Source organism: Melanotaenia boesemani, chromosome 22 (genome assembly GCF_017639745.1).
Source record: "Melanotaenia boesemani isolate fMelBoe1 chromosome 22, fMelBoe1.pri, whole genome shotgun sequence".
In the NCBI taxonomy this organism is placed as follows: domain Eukaryota; kingdom Metazoa; phylum Chordata; class Actinopteri; order Atheriniformes; family Melanotaeniidae; genus Melanotaenia; species Melanotaenia boesemani.
In genome coordinates, this window is record NC_055703.1 from 4,933,749 (window position 1) to 4,952,239 (window position 18,491).

At 38.6% G+C, this 18,491-nt stretch overlaps 1 protein-coding gene across 1 annotated transcript; it reads left to right on the forward strand.

Moving 5' to 3' along the window:
- The first annotated feature begins 202 nt into the window (after positions 1 to 202).
- LOC121633719 (mucin-2-like) lies at positions 203 to 17,711 on the forward strand. The gene is made up of 16 exons (XM_041975914.1): positions 203 to 1,017; positions 1,740 to 1,802; positions 3,471 to 6,305; positions 8,724 to 8,830; positions 8,917 to 8,975; positions 9,065 to 9,201; positions 9,281 to 9,490; positions 11,989 to 12,198; positions 12,302 to 12,442; positions 12,532 to 12,710; positions 13,798 to 13,962; positions 14,054 to 15,442; positions 15,529 to 15,570; positions 16,853 to 16,912; positions 17,077 to 17,143; positions 17,214 to 17,711. Exons 1-16 carry the CDS (start codon positions 204 to 206, stop codon positions 17,288 to 17,290), a joined length of 6,555 nt encoding a protein of 2,184 aa, XP_041831848.1. The 5' UTR covers position 203; the 3' UTR covers positions 17,291 to 17,711.
- Positions 17,712 to 18,491: the final 780 nt, after the last annotated feature.

Sequence of the window (18,491 nt, forward strand, 5' to 3'; positions counted from 1 at the left end):
AACAAAACTAAAGCAACCAGTTACGTACCTTAAGCTGATGTGAGTTAAAGTAACTAATGTGTTTTTTTACAGATTCAACAACAGAAGCACCAACTACAGAGACACACACTACAGAAATACAAACTACAGGAACACCATCTACAGAAACATCAACTACAGAAATACAAACTACAGAAACACAAAGTACAGAAACAACAACAGAAATGCCAACCACAGAAACACAAACTACAGAAAAACTAACTACAGAAGCGCCAACTACTGAGACACCAACCACGGAAATACCAACTACAGAAATACCAACTACAGAAACACAAACTACAGAAACATCAACTAGAGTAATACCAACTATAGAAACAGCAACTACGGACACAGCAATCACAGGAACACCCACCACAGAAACACCAACTACAAAAACAGCAATTACAGAAACAGCAAATACAGAAACACCAACTACAGAAATGCCAACCACAGAAACACAAACTACAGAAAAACTAACTACAGAAACATCAACTACAGAAGCACCAACTACAGAGACACCGACCACAGAAATACCAACAAAAGAAGCACCAAATACAGAGACAAACACTACAGAAATACCAACTATAGAAACATCAACTACAGAAATACAAACTACAGGAACACCAAGTACAGAAAAACCAACTACAGAAATGGCAACATCAGAAACAGCAACTACAGAAACAGCAACTACAGAAATGCCAACCACTGAAACACAAACTACAGAAAGACCAACTACACATCCACCAACCACTGAAATACCAACTACAGAAAGACCAACTACACATCTACCAACCACTGAAATACCAACTACAGAAATACCAACTACAGAAACAGCAACTACAGACACAGCAGTCACAGGAACACCCACCACAGAAACACCAACTGTAGAAACACCAACTACAAAAACAGCAACTACAGAAACAGCAACTACAGAAGCACCAACTACAGAGACACCAGCTACAGAAATACCAACTACAGAAATGGCAATAAATTCAACAAGTTAGTGTTTAAATATGACTATTATAAAATGTAAATATTATCAATCTTTTCATTCTTTTAAATAATTCATGATGAAACAATTATTGCAATTTCAACAGCAACGAAAATGATTGTGAAAACAAAAGTTTTCTTTGTGACACAACAATGTCATTTACCTACATTATTTGTTTGGTTAATTATCTTTATAGATTAGATATAACACATTTCTTTATTTACCATATTTACTTAATTTACTTTATCAAACTTTCTATAGTTGAAATTGGGTAAGACATAAACTCAATGTTCCTAACAAAGAGTATCCTCAAGTTATCCTCATGTCCTGTATACAGAGTGAATTAAAACAAATGACATTGACTTGTACAATGTCAGTGTTATTTCATAATTTCAAAATAAGTAGTAATAAAAAAGGCAGGTAATTGTCTTGGCTGAACAGCACCTATTTAGTGTAATAATTACCTTTATTGTTATTGCAACAAATAATTGTGCTGTATGTATGCCAAAATTGATATTAATTTTTTCTCTTTGTTTTTTTTTAACTCAATAATTACTTGTACAATCATCTAATGACTACATATATGAACATTACAGCAGCAAAAACATCACTAACTGAAGTTACCAGGAAGAACCTTTTCTTTCTTTTTCTTTCTTGTTAAAACAGTATTATAAAAATGATAAGCACTTATATACCTAAAAGATTTCACTTCATCCACTCTTTTTTGCAGATTCAACACCTGCTGCCACAACAAGAGTGAACACACCAACAGCTGCTACAACAGCTGTAACAAGTATGAATTTTACACTGCATATTCACTATTAGATGGTTGCAAACCATACCTCAAAAATAATAACTGTTTATTTGAGTTTGTAATATTTATTCATAAAGTGTTTTTTTTTTTTAAAACTCAACCCTGCAGGAATTTCAAGTCGAAGCATACAGTGTAACTCTGCCCACAACTAAGTTATTAATCGTGTTAGTTTACAAACCAGGCCCGCTAACCCCTAATCCTGCCCAATAACCATAATTATTCAAATTTAGTATGAGTAAAATGGGATTATGGTGGAGTAGAAGTGAAATATAATGTTTGACAATAATTTTTGACATGGTAGTATTAGTTATCCTCCTAAATCTGAATGTTTTGTAACACATATAGCCAGACCTAACACAAAGACTTGTCATTTATTGGTACATGCAGACTGTATGACAACTACATGTTCACTGCAGCAACACAACTTCAGTATGAATACCATGACTGTGGTAATCTGGTGTGTTAATTAAGTGTGTAGTTTTGATTTTGACATTGGTAGGGGCACTTTTCTTCCCTAGAAGAGAAATTGTTTGTTTGCATTGAAGAGGGATGTTTACTTGCAATATTATGTAATTTAGGGCAGATAAGGGATTGACAGAATTTTTCTATTTATACTGAATATGGGATTAATTTATTTCATTACTCTTAAACTAAGGCCTTACCTGTGACCCTGCCTCCTCACCTGGCTGCGCTTTCATTTTATCATTTGAAAAATTAACATATTTCCGCCCCACTAGACTAAATATGCCCATTAAAAGACAGAATTGCAAACACACAGATAAACCATTGTTATACAGTGCATCATCATCTTCATCCTTATAGTTGTAAAGATTTTGAAAAAAAAAAAAAAACTGTGATCATTTTGACTAACTGCTGTTGCATAACATTTGTGAACTTAGAAGGGTTCTTAATAATATATATATATATATATATATATATATATATGTCAATTTTTGCAGTGATATGCATCAAACAAAATGCTTCTTAAGCCTCTACAGTATCACCTGGAGGTCAAGTAAAAGCGTTAATATGCTGTATTATGAGTTTGTGACCCTCCTCTCTCCTCTCTCTGTCCAGCGGTTTAGATTTTGTCGCCTGCCAGATTAACACACTGATGCTTGCTAACAAACTTTTTTGCTTAGAATCTGAATTGGAATAAAATTTATGTACAGCTAGGAATTTTAACCTTGCTTTTTTCTCTTTCACTTCATCCCACATATAAACTGCTCAGACACATCATAAAACCTTCACACAATGAATGAATGTAATAAAATATGAAATCAATTAAGTAAAACCCATAAAAGAAGGGAATTCATTCAATATATAGGTGGCTGGAGCCTACTTTGTTTGCTATATCAAGGTAAGCATCTGTAAGCTCTCTGAAAACTGACCAAATTACAAAAGATGCAAAGGACAAATATATGTTTAGCTTGGAGTATAAATGTGCCATTAGTTTATTAATAATAAACAGGGTATTTATACCCTGCAGTTTCTTCCAATTGTACATAATCCCTCTGACTGTGGGACTATAAATTTGTAAGATTGTTGAATCTAATTGTCTTCAACAGCTCATTTTCTACATTTATTCATATTTAACAGTATTATATTTTCAAATGTATAGTAATGTCTTAACTGTTGATTTTTCAGCTCAGAATGTGACAACCCAATATACTACAATGGAATCAGCCACTCCTGTCTCTTCAACCACAATCCTTTCAACTTCTGGCACCACGGATGCTATCATCTCCCCTACAACTGATGCCTTGAGTACTACTATTACGCCATCAGTGACCAATACCACAAATACCACTATCCCCACAATGACCAATGCCACAACTACTGCCGCTATGACCATCCAAACAAATGCTACAGTTTCTACCACCATCCCCATCACAACCCCCACCACGGACATTACCACGGCTAATGCCACCACAGCTATTAAAACAACTGCCACAACTGCCCCCATCACAGACTTTACCACGACTAATGCCCCCACAGCTATTACTACAACTGTCACAACTGCCCCCACCACGGACGTTACCACGACTAATGCCCCCACAGCTATTACTACAACTGCCACAGCTGCCCCCACCACGGACGTTACCACGGCTAATCCCACCACAGCTATTACTACACCTGCCACACCTGCCCCCACCACGGACGTTACCACGGCTAATCCCACCACAGCTATTACTACACCTGCCACACCTGCCGCCACAACGGACTTTACCACGACTAATGCCCCCACAGCTATTTCTACAACTGTCACAACTGCCCCCACCACGGACGTTACCACGACTAATGCCCCCACAGCTATTACTACAACTGCCACAGCTGCCCCCACCACGGACGTTACCACGGCTAATCCCACCACAGCTATTACTACACCTGCCACACCTGCCCCCACCACGGACGTTACCACGGCTAATCCCACCACAGCTATTACTACACCTGCCACACCTGCCGCCACAACGGACTTTACCACGGCTAATGCCCCCACAGCTATTACTACAACTGCCACAGCTGCCCCCACCTCGGACGTTACCACGGCTAATCCCACCACAGCTATTACTACACCTGCCACACCTGCCCCCACAACGGACTTTACCACGGCTAATCCCACCACAGCTATTACTACAACTGCCACACCTGCCCCCACCACGGACTTTACCACGACTACTGCCACCACAGCTATTACTACAACTGCCACACCTGCCCCCACCACAGACTTTACCACGACTAATGCCACCACAGCTATTACTACAATTGCCACACCTGCCCCCACCACGGACTTTACCACGACTAATGCCACCACAGCTATTACTACAACTGCCACATCTGCCCCCACCACGGACTTTACCACGACTAATGCCCCCACAGCTATTACTACAACTCCCACATCTGCCCCCATCACGGACTTTACCACGACTAATGCCACCACAGCTATTACTACAACTACCACAACTGCCCCCACCACGGACGTTACCACGACCAATGCCACCACAGCTATTAATACAACTACCACAACTGCCCCCACCACGGACGTTACCACGACTAATGCCCCCACAGCTATTAATGCGACTACCACAACTGCCCCCACCACGGACGTTACCACGACTAATGCCACCACAGCTAATACTACGACTGCCACACCTGCCCCCACCACAGACTTTACCACGACTAATCCCACCACAGCTATTACTACAACTGCCACACCTGCCCCCACCACGGACGTTACCACGGCTAATCCCGCCACAGCTATTACTACAATTGCCACACCTGCCCCCACCACGGACTTTACCACAACTAATGCCACCACAGCTATTACTACAACTGCCACACCTGCCCCCACCACGGACTTTACCACGACTAATGCCCCCACAGCTATTACTACAACTACCACATCTGCCCCCATCACGGACTTTACCATGACTAATGCCCCCACAGCTATTAATGCAACTACCACAACTGCCCCCATCACAGACTTTACCATGACTAATGCCACCACAGCTATTACTACAACTACCACAACTGCCCCCACCACGGACGTTACCACGACTAATGCCACCACAGCTATTAATACAACTGCCCCCATCACAGACTTTACCACGACTAATGCCCCCACAGCTATTACTACAACTGTCACAACTGCCCCCACCACGGACGTTACCACGACTAATGCCACCACAGCTAATACTACAATTACCACAACTGCCCCCACCAAGGACATTACCACGGCTAATCCCACCACAGCTATTACTACAACTACCACAACTGCCCCCATCACAGACTTTACCACGACTAATGTCACAACAGTTAATACTACAACTACCACAACTGCCCCCATCACGAACTTTACCACGACTAATGCCACCACAGCTGTTACTACAACTACCACAACTCCCCCCATCACGGACTTTACCACGACTAATGCCACAACAGCTAATACTACAACTACCACAACTGCCCCCACCACTGACATTACCACGACTAATGCCACAACAGCTAATACTACAACTACCACAACTGCCCCCACCACTGACATTACCACAACTAATGCCACAACAGCTAATACTACAACTACCACAACTGCCCCCACCACTGATATTACCACAGCCATTACCACAACTACCACCACTATCCCCACCACAGACATTGCCACTAATACTATTCCCATTACGAACATTACCATGGCTACTATCACCACGCCAAACACAGCTATTACCACGATTAACACCACCCCTCCCCCCACCACAGTCATCACCCCAACTACTACTACTACCACCAGCCCCACCACCACAACTACCACGACTACTACTACTACCACCAGCCCCACCACCACAACTACCACGACTACTACTACTACTACCACTACCACCAGCCCCACCACCACAACTACCACGACTACTACTACTACCACTACCACCCCCCCCACCACCACAACTGCTACCACAACTAGTACTCCATCGGGGCCAATTCAAGGTAGGTGTTATACAAATCACCATTAAATCAATCACAAGTGTTAGATGATTAATTTGTACTGTTTACCTTTTGGTTTCAGTATGATTTTGGTTCTTCTGTCAGTCCTAGAATCTAGCTGTTGGGCTAAAGTACAAAATAAAAACCAACCAAATAGAATTTGTGCCTCAGAAATACAAAGAAAAACTATCTGAAACTGCAAGGGATGGGGTGGTAAAAATGACTCGAAACTTCCCCTACAGGCCAAAACTAGGTTGTGTTTTTCATGACAAAGAGGTAAACGAGGTGCTCCTCTATGTCACATCAACATTTTAAAAAACTCACAACCCCATCCCTCGAGAAGCAAAAAGGGCAGGTCTTCACCTTGCAGGCATACAAACCACGCCCACTGACGCATTTGTACTGATATGAAGTTATCTGATGTAGATTAATTAGTTTCAGACTTTTGGACTTTCACAGAGCTTTTAAGAAAATCTTGCTGCAATTGGACAAATTTGTGCTTTTGAGGGGTGTAAAATGAACACTTTATTCTTTTCCTGCTGATCCTTATTTGGCAACAGACAGCAACTGAAATCATAGTAGCGGCAGCTTGCATTGACACTCTCGGCAGCTGCCACAAGTTGCCACAGCTTGACAGGGCCTGCTGGAGCTGTTACCACAGGCCAGCAAAACAGCGCTAACAGCTCAGACTGATATGTTCAGGACCGCCTTGTTCTTCCACCACTGTGTTGTGTAGCCGAGGGGATTCTGGAGGGGGAAAATCTTCCACTTCACAGACTGCTCTGAGGCATAGGTGCTTTGTGAATCTGTATTGCTTTCCATTGTGCTAGTGGCCACTGAGCTGCTGTCTGTTATGTAATAATTTCTGCCTGTGCATTCATGACCCGCCAACTTTTTTGCTAGTACTGATTTTGACTTTTATTTATTTTTATTTTTTTATTTTTTAAAGAAAAAAATTTCTTGACTTTTATTTATATTCCGTATTGCCATATTGCAATAAAGCTACAAATATGACAATGATTTTGTAGAAACTGTACAAATATGATTTTCCTTCAAGAGGCAAAAAGTATCTTTTGATATTGGCATCAGTATTGATAAGAAAATACTATAAACTAATAGTATTGTATAAACAGGAAAAATCATGATATCGCCCACCCCTGCTGTAGGATATTGTGATTGATAGAATAGAATAGAAATACTTTGTTAATCCCTTTGGAGAGTCATCAGGGAAATTTGGGATAGCTTAACCTTTAGGTGATTTATGTATTAAGTTTTCCAGGCCTTTGTATGCCGTCCATGTGGTTTACAATCCAGCCGCAAAATGTAGTTTTTATTCAGTAACTCAATATGGTAAATTCACAATGAATGATCCATAAAACTATTATTTATTACATTTTAATAATAAAAAAATAAGAAATATATATCTAAGAGACCTTTATTTTTACCTGGAAATTATGATGAGGCCACTTGCTCTCAAACTTTAAACCAATCAGATATTTTAATAAGAAGGTAATGTCAAATTAGGAGCAGCCAAAGATCAACAAATGAGCAGAAATTTCTATGTCTGTGTGAAAAGAATAACAATAATGGTCCTCCACAGCTGGAATAAAGTGAATAAAGATATTTCTTAAACATGGTGGTGCCAAAAAACAAGCTGATTTAGAGTTAGTTTTGTGAGGATATAAGATGAATAAGAGCATAAATAACTGTGAATGGCAAAAACAACAAAAAAAAAAAACTGAAGGAAAAATTATATGAAAATAGTTTGTGTTGTGTTTTGTTTCAGTGCCAATATGTTTTTCTCCTGGAAGCCAAAATTTGAGAGAATTATATCCAGACAAGAAAAGACTTAGTCACTGTTGATCTGTGTTATTTCTACAAAGTAAAGTTAGTAAAAAATTCTGTTGTTTTTGTGGGACTCTATGGTTTATCAATTGATACATGAATTTTACATTATTTTAGCCTCATAATCTAACAGCTGAGAATGTCCTGAAATAATAATGTCTGGATGTTGACTGGGATTAAAAGTGTTGAGGTTACACATTCATTTTTATATAAAAAACGTTGGACCAAAACTAGAAAAATTGCCTTGGGGTTAGGGGTTAATGCAATAGGCTTCTGGCACATTTACAGCACTTACTGTACTACTACAACTGCTTTTAGGATATGTAGTTGACCAACGTGATAAGAAGCAACACTTAATTTCACTATTTTGAGCTCAACATTTTGTTAAATAAGCTTGACGCTGGTTCAGATATAGTCTAGGATTGACGATTTGTCCATTGAATTGATATCAGATCTTGACCAAACTTGTGATCTACTCTGTTTGTTTATTGTGTACCAGTTTTTGATGTGTTGTGTAGCAATTGTTCCACTGTTTTAACTCTTTTTGTTTATTTCTCTTGTCTTTCAAATAAACAGCAATTAATTTGACAATGTCAATCACATTAGACCTCACCTTCACGTCAGACTTAAATGATAAATCAAGTTCTGCATACAAAGATCTGGAATCAAAGATCGTAAATGTGGTAAGTTCATTGATATCTTCTTATCATTCCAGTTTTTAGTTGTTTGTATTGTAATGTTGACAACATTAACCATGTTTTCCTCACAGTTAAAGAAGCAGTATAGCAAAATGAGTGGATTTCTTAATGTTTTTGTGACAGGATTCAGGTAAAAAAATTTTTGGCATTAACAAAAAATGCAGTTGGAAGTCTCAACATGTGTCACATCACAGCTTTTGCTTTTGGGTGTTCTTACAGGAAAGGAAGTGTTGTTACAGACTTTGTTGTTCAGACATCAAGCATTAATGCAGCTCAGTTGAATGAAACAAATGCAGGCCTTGCACAATCCATGCAACCGATTGCCCCTGTCCTTAGCATCAGTACACAGTACACCAGTAAGTTCAAATGCTTGGTTTAATTATTTTTCTTCTACTCAGCTGTATTCTAACTGATTTACTTTTACTCTCTCCAAAGGTTCAACCCCTATCAATGTTCCAAAATCCATTTATACTGGTCAAAGCATGACGCTGAAGTGTGATCTCGGTGACTTTAACTTGGGAAGAGTTTCTAAAGCTGTGTGGAAATTAAATGAGACAGTAATAAATTCGGGATCAAGATTACAAATTTCCACTTCTGACAGTCAGTCCACATTAACAGTGTTCCCAGTCATCCTTGATAATATTGGTAAGTCAAAAAAAAAAACTTGCATACTATTATAAAATATGATAAACTCTATTTAGAAATTTTATAATCTATATAATCATTAAAATATATACTATTATAAAACCTCATCACTGAGGTTATGGTGGTGGAGGAATATGCGCATCCCGAAGATCCTAGGAGCTGTGTTGTCAGGGGCTTTATGCCCTTGGTAAGTTCACCCATGGCGAACAGGACTCTCGGGGAGGGACCAAACAAAGCGCGGCTCAGCAGACCCCTATGATGAATGAAAACAAAGGATCCAGGTTTCACTTGTCCAGACGTGGGTCACTACCGATCTAATCCTCGGCTACAGAAACTAGCTTTAGGGACGTCGAACATTGGCTCCCTGTAGAGGGGCCGGAGCTGGTGTACAAAGTTGAGTGGTTTCGGTTAGATATAGTTGGACTCACTTCGATGCACGGCTTGGGCTCTGGAACCAACCTCAGCCTCCCTGGAAAGGTCTATTCATGGGTCCTGGAGAGGAGAAGTGTGGGTTTTGTCCTGGTCGTGGAACAATGGACAAGCTCTACACCCTCTTCAGTGTCTTGGAGGGGGCATGGGAGTTTGATAAACCAGTCTATATGTGCTTTGTGGACTTAGAGAAGGCATTCAACCATGTTCCCCTGGGACTCCTGTGAGGGACTCTGGAGTATGGAGTGCTGGACCCCCTTGTACGAGCTGTCTGGTCCCTGTATGACTGGTACCAGAGCTTGGTTCGCATTGCTGACAGTAAATCAGATTCATTTCCAGTGAGGGTTGGACTCTGCCAAGTCTGCCCTTTGTCATAGATTTTTATGGACAAAATTTCTAGGTGCAGAGTAGAGTCGCTACTCCTCTGCATCGAGAGGAGCCAGATGAGGTGGCTCGGGCATCTGTTCAGGATGCTTTCTGGATGCCTCCCTGGTGAGGTGTTCCAGACACGTCCAAACCAGGAGGAGGTCCAGGGCAAGACCCAGGACTCACTGGAGGGTCCAATTAACCTCACCAGAGGAAAGTGACACTATTTTATTTAATTTAATTTTATTTATTTCAATTTTTTAAGCAGGTTAGTTAGGCCTAGGGTTGCCAACTTTCTCTCAGCCAAACAAGGGACTTTTTTTTTTTTTTTTTTTTTTTTTTGCATTTTTAAAAAGACTAATACAAAAAACAACAAACAAACAAACAAACACAAAAAAAACAAAAAAACAAAAAAAACAATCCATACACTATTAAAAGGGTATAATTTCAGATTCTTAATCTAAATATGCTGCTTGCATGGACACTTTGATACAGTACACTGACGAGACTGGAATATTCTAAATCATGTATACATTTCAATACCTAATTGTAGGTAGTATATTGTTATGTATTCTCACACACATGTAACCTCACATATGAATAAACCTCTAAATAAATTTCACTAGATATCATCACTCACCATGTTTACTTTTTCTGTGGATACTGTTTTACTGTTTGGATACACCTCCACGGCTGAGAGAGAATTCTCAGCCTGCGCGGCATAACGTACAAAAAGCTTTAGTCAGGATTTACCTACATCTTTGTTGCTCCCACTGTGTTGCTGCACAGTATTTTATTTTTCACAGGTCTATCCATATTCTCATTTTCAAAACAGCTGCAAATTCACTCTACAAACCAACTTCACTCAAAAGTTTTGATCTGATGTCACTAGTTGGTGAGATTACATTGACGCCTGACAACAGTTTCTAATCTGTGGAGTTTGACTGCCATCTAGTGGCAAAAGTGTAACAGCAGCGTAACGTCCTTACATGTCCGAGGACAAACACAACAAGCAGCACTCAAAATAAGGGACAAGAGACATCCCATACCGGACAATCCAAAGTACATAAATATGCAGGATGTCCCGCAAACACGGGACAGGTGGCAACCCTAGTCAGGCCACTTAAGGCCCAGGTCACCTAGAATTTTCCCACTCCTCCTGTGGTCCAGTCCGGACCTGGGCTATGGTGTAGTTTGGTCTTTTGTTGAAATTTCCAGAATATTCCAGTTAATATCTCCATATTAACTTACAAAGCCTTATTTTGCCAATTGAATAAAGAACAATAAAATCATCTAAATAGATATGAAGGTTGGGATAGAGGTCCCACATGCCACTGAACAAACATCATAAATGTAATGTTATAAACTATAGAAAATTATGTGTGTGTGATAGAAAGAGATGTATTCATTTCATACATGAACAAATTCCATGCAGAGTCTGAGTGTTGAATCCATTCTTTGTCAGGGCCAGTGTTAAAGTATTTTATGTGTTATTTATTTTTTGTTTCAGAAATTTATAAACTATTGTTTTGATTATTTAATCATTTTAAATACCATTATATCAATGATTGTATATATATACTGTTTGGATTTTTATATTTAGTGACTTTATTGTTTTTATACAACCATTGCCTTTTTTTTTCTATAATTAATGTATAGCAAATTAATCTGAAATGCCAACCATTACCTTTTTTCTTTTTCAGGTCTTTATGAGTGCATTCTAAGTGGACAACAGTTTGATTTCTCCCAAAAAGGATCTGTAACAGGAGACAATATCAAATCAGCTCCTGTTGTGCGAGTATCAAATAAAATCAGTGTTAATTGCCAACAGGGCTATAAACAACTGCTTCAGTGCTGTGTGCAAACCCCATATATGGTTGAATGGATATATGGTTCAAACACTTTGACATCAGGTAAACAGGAACTAATGATTAAAAGGCCTCAGTTTATGCATGCTCACACTTTAGACATCACTGTAAATATTTTCTTATTAACTTAAATATTAAATATTAACAGATTTTGATGCAGGAACCAATTGCATCAAATATGAAAGTTCAGCAGCAAGCTGCAGTGGAACCCAAACTCTTCAATTTACATGCAGGGTTAAAGACGTGAGTGGTTACGACAAGACAACAGAACTGGTCATTTTCAATGGAGGTATGACAAATAGTGGAAATTCATCTAGAATTTTATTTTCCTCTTTTACTGTGTGATTGACTTGTTATCTAATGATTTTACTTTTTAAGATTCAACATGTAACGATCCGGTGTACGGGAGTGGACAAGTGGGTGACACATCAATCATAGGGTGTGATCCGGGTCAACAGGGGTCAAAGACTGCACAATGTCAGGAAACAGGAGAGTGGAAACTTGTGACGGACACCTGCATTGTAACCAAAATCAGTGAATTACTGATTGCATCAGTGGTAGGTGATTCACCAGTTTACCAAATTATTTCATGTACGCAGATGGAGATGGAGATATATACAGTTCTAGTTTGACTGAACCGTGGTTATTAACCAACAAGTAACTTGAATCCATCAAGTTGACCCACCATATTTACATTTATTTCAGTCAAAATATTCTCTCATTAAAACATTTGATTTAGATGTCATATATTTCTATTTTATGACCTTCACCTAGCAATTTCTTTTGAGTGTTGGCTGTGAGTTTACTATAATATGTCTGCTGTTTTTTATACACTATTGCCTGAACAAAGTGCAGCTGAATGAGGGGTGAAATTTATAGTGGGGTGTAAAATGAAAAATGTTGTGGCAGTTGGATGGTGAGAAAAACAAGATTTGTTATAAGAAAAGAAATGTAGAGAAATGAGGAAAAAGAGGACTGACTGGTATTTAGATGAAAAAAAAACATAAATTAAAACATCAATTAAAACAATTTAAAGAAACACGTATGATTAAATGCATTCAGTTGCACTTTCATTCAAGTGACCCACACTGAATGGCCATTCTGTCCCAGATTGCTGTGTAGCAATGCTTCTGTAGTCTTTCTTCCTAAAATTAATACACTGGCAGAATTCAGTGTTGGCCCTCTTCTAGATGAATTCCTTTTTTTTTTTTTTTTAAATGTGGTGATGTCACATTTTATAAAAAAAAAAAGGATGGCCACGCTGTAGTCAAAACAATGGCATTTAAGCTTGTTGCTTTTTTTAGTGCCAGCATGTAATTTTAAAACATCATGCACCTCAACCATGTAATGCATGATTTGTAAAGTTGTGTTCACATCTGCAAGAGAGGCATGGAGTGATCTGCAAAATCTGTGAGCAAAGGGCACATCATTGCACAAGATCCTTTCTGCCACAGTTCTTTCATTTCAACCAAACAGCAGCTTATCCTTTTTGTGCTTGCATGTATTTTCATGGCTTTAATATTGAAATTTTATTGTTTCTATTAATTTTTTTTGCTACATTTGCCAAGAAAAGTTTAGGATTTTTTACAAGCACAAGTTGGTGTTATACGTTACACTTTCTTTAACTGTTGATTTTTATTGCAGGATCTGGCCAAAGAGCAAGTACAGAATTTTACTGTAAAACTGAGCAATGCTGTTCTGGAAGAAAGAACAAAAATTTCTAATTCATCTGCAACCATAGCGGCTGTTGTTGACATTGTAAATAGCATTGCAAACATTTCAACTACTGTTAACAAAGAAGTCATGAAGGTAAGTCATGCTTTCCACTTTGTACATTTTGTTGTATTGTTAGCAAGAAAATAAATATAACAGCAGCAATAAATTCTCTTTTGATTTTCAGAATGTACTACTGACTGTTGATGTCATCATTAGCGAAGAAACAAAAAACTCCTGGGTGTTTCTGAATGCAAATACCACCCAAAATGCCAGCTCAGAATTACTGGGTTCACTGGAGAAGCTATCCGGTGCAGTAAACGAGACATTTGAAATCAATACTCAAGTGATCCAGCTTAGAAGTCAAACATTCACCTCCCGTTTTGAAGATGTACTGAACTCCAGTGTTTCCATCAGTATTCCAAACTCAAGCAACGCAAATGTCTTAATTACCACCATCATCTTTTCCACTCTTAATAATGTGATGCCAACACGGAACTCCACATTTAACATCACTGCCAACAGCAATAACACTAGCAGCGATAATGCCATCAATGCTGCTGTTTTGCTTGTCAAAATAAATGCAAGTATAAGTAACGTTAGCCTGTCATTCAATAAGCTCAACTCAAGCCTGTTACTGTACCCACAGTGTGTCTTCTGGAATTTCACACTCTTTAATAAGATTGGTGCTTGGGATGATGAGGGGTGTAGCTTTGTTTATGACAAAAATGACACAATAAAATGTGGCTGCAACCACCTTACGTCCTTCTCAATTCTGATGGCAACAGACATCCCGCCATCAGTGAGAGATATATTGGATGTAATCACCTATGTTGGAGTTGGAATATCTCTGGCAAGTTTAGTCATATGTCTCATCATTGAAGGATATGTGTGGAGAGAGGTCACCAGAAATAGTACTGCCTTCATGCGCCACGTTTCCATCATTAACACTGCATTATCTCTGCTGATCGCCGACATCTGTTTCATCATCGGTGCCTTTCTTGCTAAGAACCCATCAGAAAACCCAGGAGAGAATTATCTAGTTCCTGTTATCCCATGTACCACAGCAACATTTTTCATGCACTTCTTCTACCTTGCCCTGTTCTTTTGGATGCTTGTGTCTGGCCTTCTTCTCCTTTACAGGACAGCCATGGTCTTCTCCCACATGTCCAAGTCGACCATGTTGGCCATTGGCTTCACACTGGGCTATGGCTGCCCTCTGATTATTGCTGTTATCACTGTTGGTGTCACATTTAACAGTGGCTACATAAGGAAAGATTATGCTTGCTGGCTTAACTGGACTGAGACAAAAGCCCTGCTGGCTTTAGTGATACCTGCCTTGACCATAGTTTTGATCAACAGTTTGATCGTAATTGTGGTCTTATTTAAAATGCTGAGAAGAGGTGTGGGGGACACTGCCCAGCAGGATGAAAAACATACTCTTGTGGTCATTTTAAGATGTGTGGCCATATTGACTCCTTTATTTGGACTGACCTGGTCTTTAGGAGTTGGAACAATGGTTTCATCAACTGATAAGGGAATCCACATTGCCTTTGCATTCTTCAACTCACTACAGGTATTTGCACCAATGGAGAAATAAGACAATAATTTAAAACTCGCAGTTGTGTAAATGAGCTATTTCTTGTACTTTTTTCCCCCCAGGGTCTCTTCATTTTAGTGTTCGGGACACTATTTGATTCAAAGGTATGTTGACTTTCAAATAATAGCTGAATCCTTTGTCTTGTCTCACACAGGACATGTTAAGGTTTAGCATGCTTAGAACCCAACAGTTGTACATGAAAAATGTAGTAAAAATGTCATGTTTTTTACTTTGTTATGCCGAATGTGCCAGACTGTCAACTGAAAAGAAATGCTAAAAATCTGGGTACATCCTAGACCAGAAATAAACAGCTCTTATCCTCAAGTGCTGCTGTCCTGCAGGACAGGAGTTGGTGAACAAAAAATTATGGATACAGCCATAGGGAATTTACAACATTAAGTTAAAACATGAGGGACCTTTAAACTGGGTACGCACAGGTAATTTTTTTTTTAAATCTAAAGAGACTTTTTGTCTGTTAAAGACCCCACACATGAAGACAAAAGCAGGGATTTAACAGTTTGATCATAGTGTGTGTGATCTTCTCTGATAATCTCAGCACAGAAAACCACACATGTAATGACTCTGTCCCGCAGCCGATCTAGAATCTAGTCCTCTGAGTCAGAAATCTTGTGTGATCAAACAAGATCTAACAAAAACAAAGAAGAACCAAAGAAACAACCGGGAAACACAACTCCCAGCATGGAAGAGGACACACACAATTAAGTAATGATGGTCGTCTTGCGACTATTAACAGAAAAATCCCAAACTAAACACAATAACAGACTGGAGAAAGAATGAACACAGACTTTGTAGTTCTTACTTGCTCCCCAGTCAGCTCGCTCTCTGATTGGCTACATTCCGTTCCACGACACAATCTACAGAGTTACAACTCAGGAGTTGTCGGCTTTCCTCACAAATGTGAAGTTTACTCTTTGCGATTGTCGGGCACAACCTGTTTCAGAACGAATTGTCAGGACAAATTCGCAATTAACACAGCTCAGACCACAGGGTTATCTTTTAGGATAATCTTATAAGACTTAAGATAATCAGGCATTTGCCATCTTTGGTTGGGAAGGGGGAAAATTGGGACAAAAAACAGCCCGATAATCTTTCATCCATAAAGAAACCAGTTTAAAAAGTATAAACTTCTCTATTAAAATAAAAAAGTTACATTCAGATCACATTATTGGGTTATGGTAATCCTTGAATTAATGTTTCTGTACACTAATCATTAAACTAAGGACTAGGAAATGTGCTTAGTTGAGTTTACAGTCTGTGGTATTAATTCTCCTGATCTAAACTGCAGGAAACATAAGCCTATTTACCAATATGTTTCTTTTTCCTTGGATAAATTTTTGTCAACAACATGAATTTGTTTGTGTGTAGATCCGTTCTCTTCTGACAAGACGGGGGCCTACAGTGAGCTCTAGCTCTTCTCAAACAAGAGTAAGTGATTTTAATTTTCCATAATTAAACTGCATACACTTAAATGTTTGTTTTCTTAACTTACTGTTTTCTACCTGTTGAACATAGTCACATATTACAGACCAAGTTACAGAACTGCAGCTTTTTCCAGCACTTATTTACTTTTACACATACTTTTACCACAGAGTACAAGTGCTGGTATTTCCTCTTGGAATGGCCTGAATTTGCTGAGTCGACTCCGCGGAAGAAGAAGTAAGTCATTTTGCATTAAGAATCCCTCCCGTTTATTTGAATCATCTGAATTTGGCTGTTTGTCTTTCAGATATCTACCGTGTTTCACAGGCTGAGGCATCAAACAGCAACAGCAATGCCTCCGAATCATTTATCAGCAACCCATAACACTGCTACAGTCTCAAAAGGGATGTTTTTCTTATTATTATTCTAAATGTAAAGTTCGTTGATATGTAATTAAAGGGACCTTTAAGATTGGATTTTAAGCTTTAGTCACTTATTACTTAAAGCAGCATATTATTTAAAATGTATTTAAACCTTTCTTTGAAATTGTAAAATGCGACCAGTGTTTAAAGCTAAGATTAATGATTCACTTTTGGGTATTGTTGAAAAAAGTAATGATTGCATAAATTTATCATGCCTCTATTTTATCCTATTGTTGTGATTAGCAGTTTTGTGTACGTATTTGTGTTTTCCTATATTTTTATGTTGAGAAATAAAATACAAAAAATATACATGTATTGTATCTAAAAACCAACTCTCCTCCCACTGGCAAGCCTTGAATAAATCTTTCTGTGTGTGCACTGCCTTATCTTTTTGAATTTCTGAAAACAAATTATGAAACCATAGTAATAATTTCTTAACTGGAAAGCAGCTGATCGTCAGCAGATGTGAGCATTTCTATAAAAGCAGATGTTTCTGAAGTTGTGTGGACTATTGTTTAACAAGTGCATGCCAACACAATACCAGAGGTTTATGCAATGATCTTAGAAAAGCGTTTACTGGTGCCAGTCAGAATAAATAACGGCTTAAGAGCATTTCTACCTGATTTGGAATCCATCATTTTGCAGTGAGAAAGATTATAAGTGGGAAACATTGAAGACAGGTGCCAATCTTCACAGTAGTGGACATCACTACAAATTTACTTTGAGGTCAGACTGTACAATATTTAAATATAAAATGAAAGAATGGTAAAGGGAATAGCCCTGTTAAAAATCTGATTATTTGTTTAAAGTGTTTGCAAAGTTACTGAACTTTTATTCATATATATTTGTAAGGCAGTGCATTTAAAATGAAAGTGTTAAATACACTACCTTTGAATTAATCATTGAATTTTGCACAGATGCAATTAATCATAGTAGTATAGTAGTAGTACAGTAGTAGCAGTATTTACATAGTATATGCCACATAAGGTGAGTCTGTTTTGCAGCTGTTAGAACTAACCATGCGGACTCAAAGGTGCATCAGTTGATCAGTTTTGATGCCCTTCTTGTCCTTTTGCCCGTGACAATGGCAGCACACCTGGCTTAATAGCAGGACTGAGGGGTATTGCACGAAACCAAGATAAGGGATTAAGCCGGGATATGTT

Bases quoted from the DNA above. Each gene is read 5' to 3' on its own strand.
- LOC121633719 (XM_041975914.1), top strand. From the start codon at position 204: ATGCCAACCACAGAAACACAAACTACAGAAAAACTAACTACAGAAGCG. The intron at 12,711-13,797 runs GTAGGTGATTCA...TTTTTATTGCAG, and splicing joins AATTACTGATTGCATCAGTG to GATCTGGCCAAAGAGCAAGT. The intron at 13,963-14,053 runs GTAAGTCATGCT...TTTGATTTTCAG, and splicing joins TTAACAAAGAAGTCATGAAG to AATGTACTACTGACTGTTGA.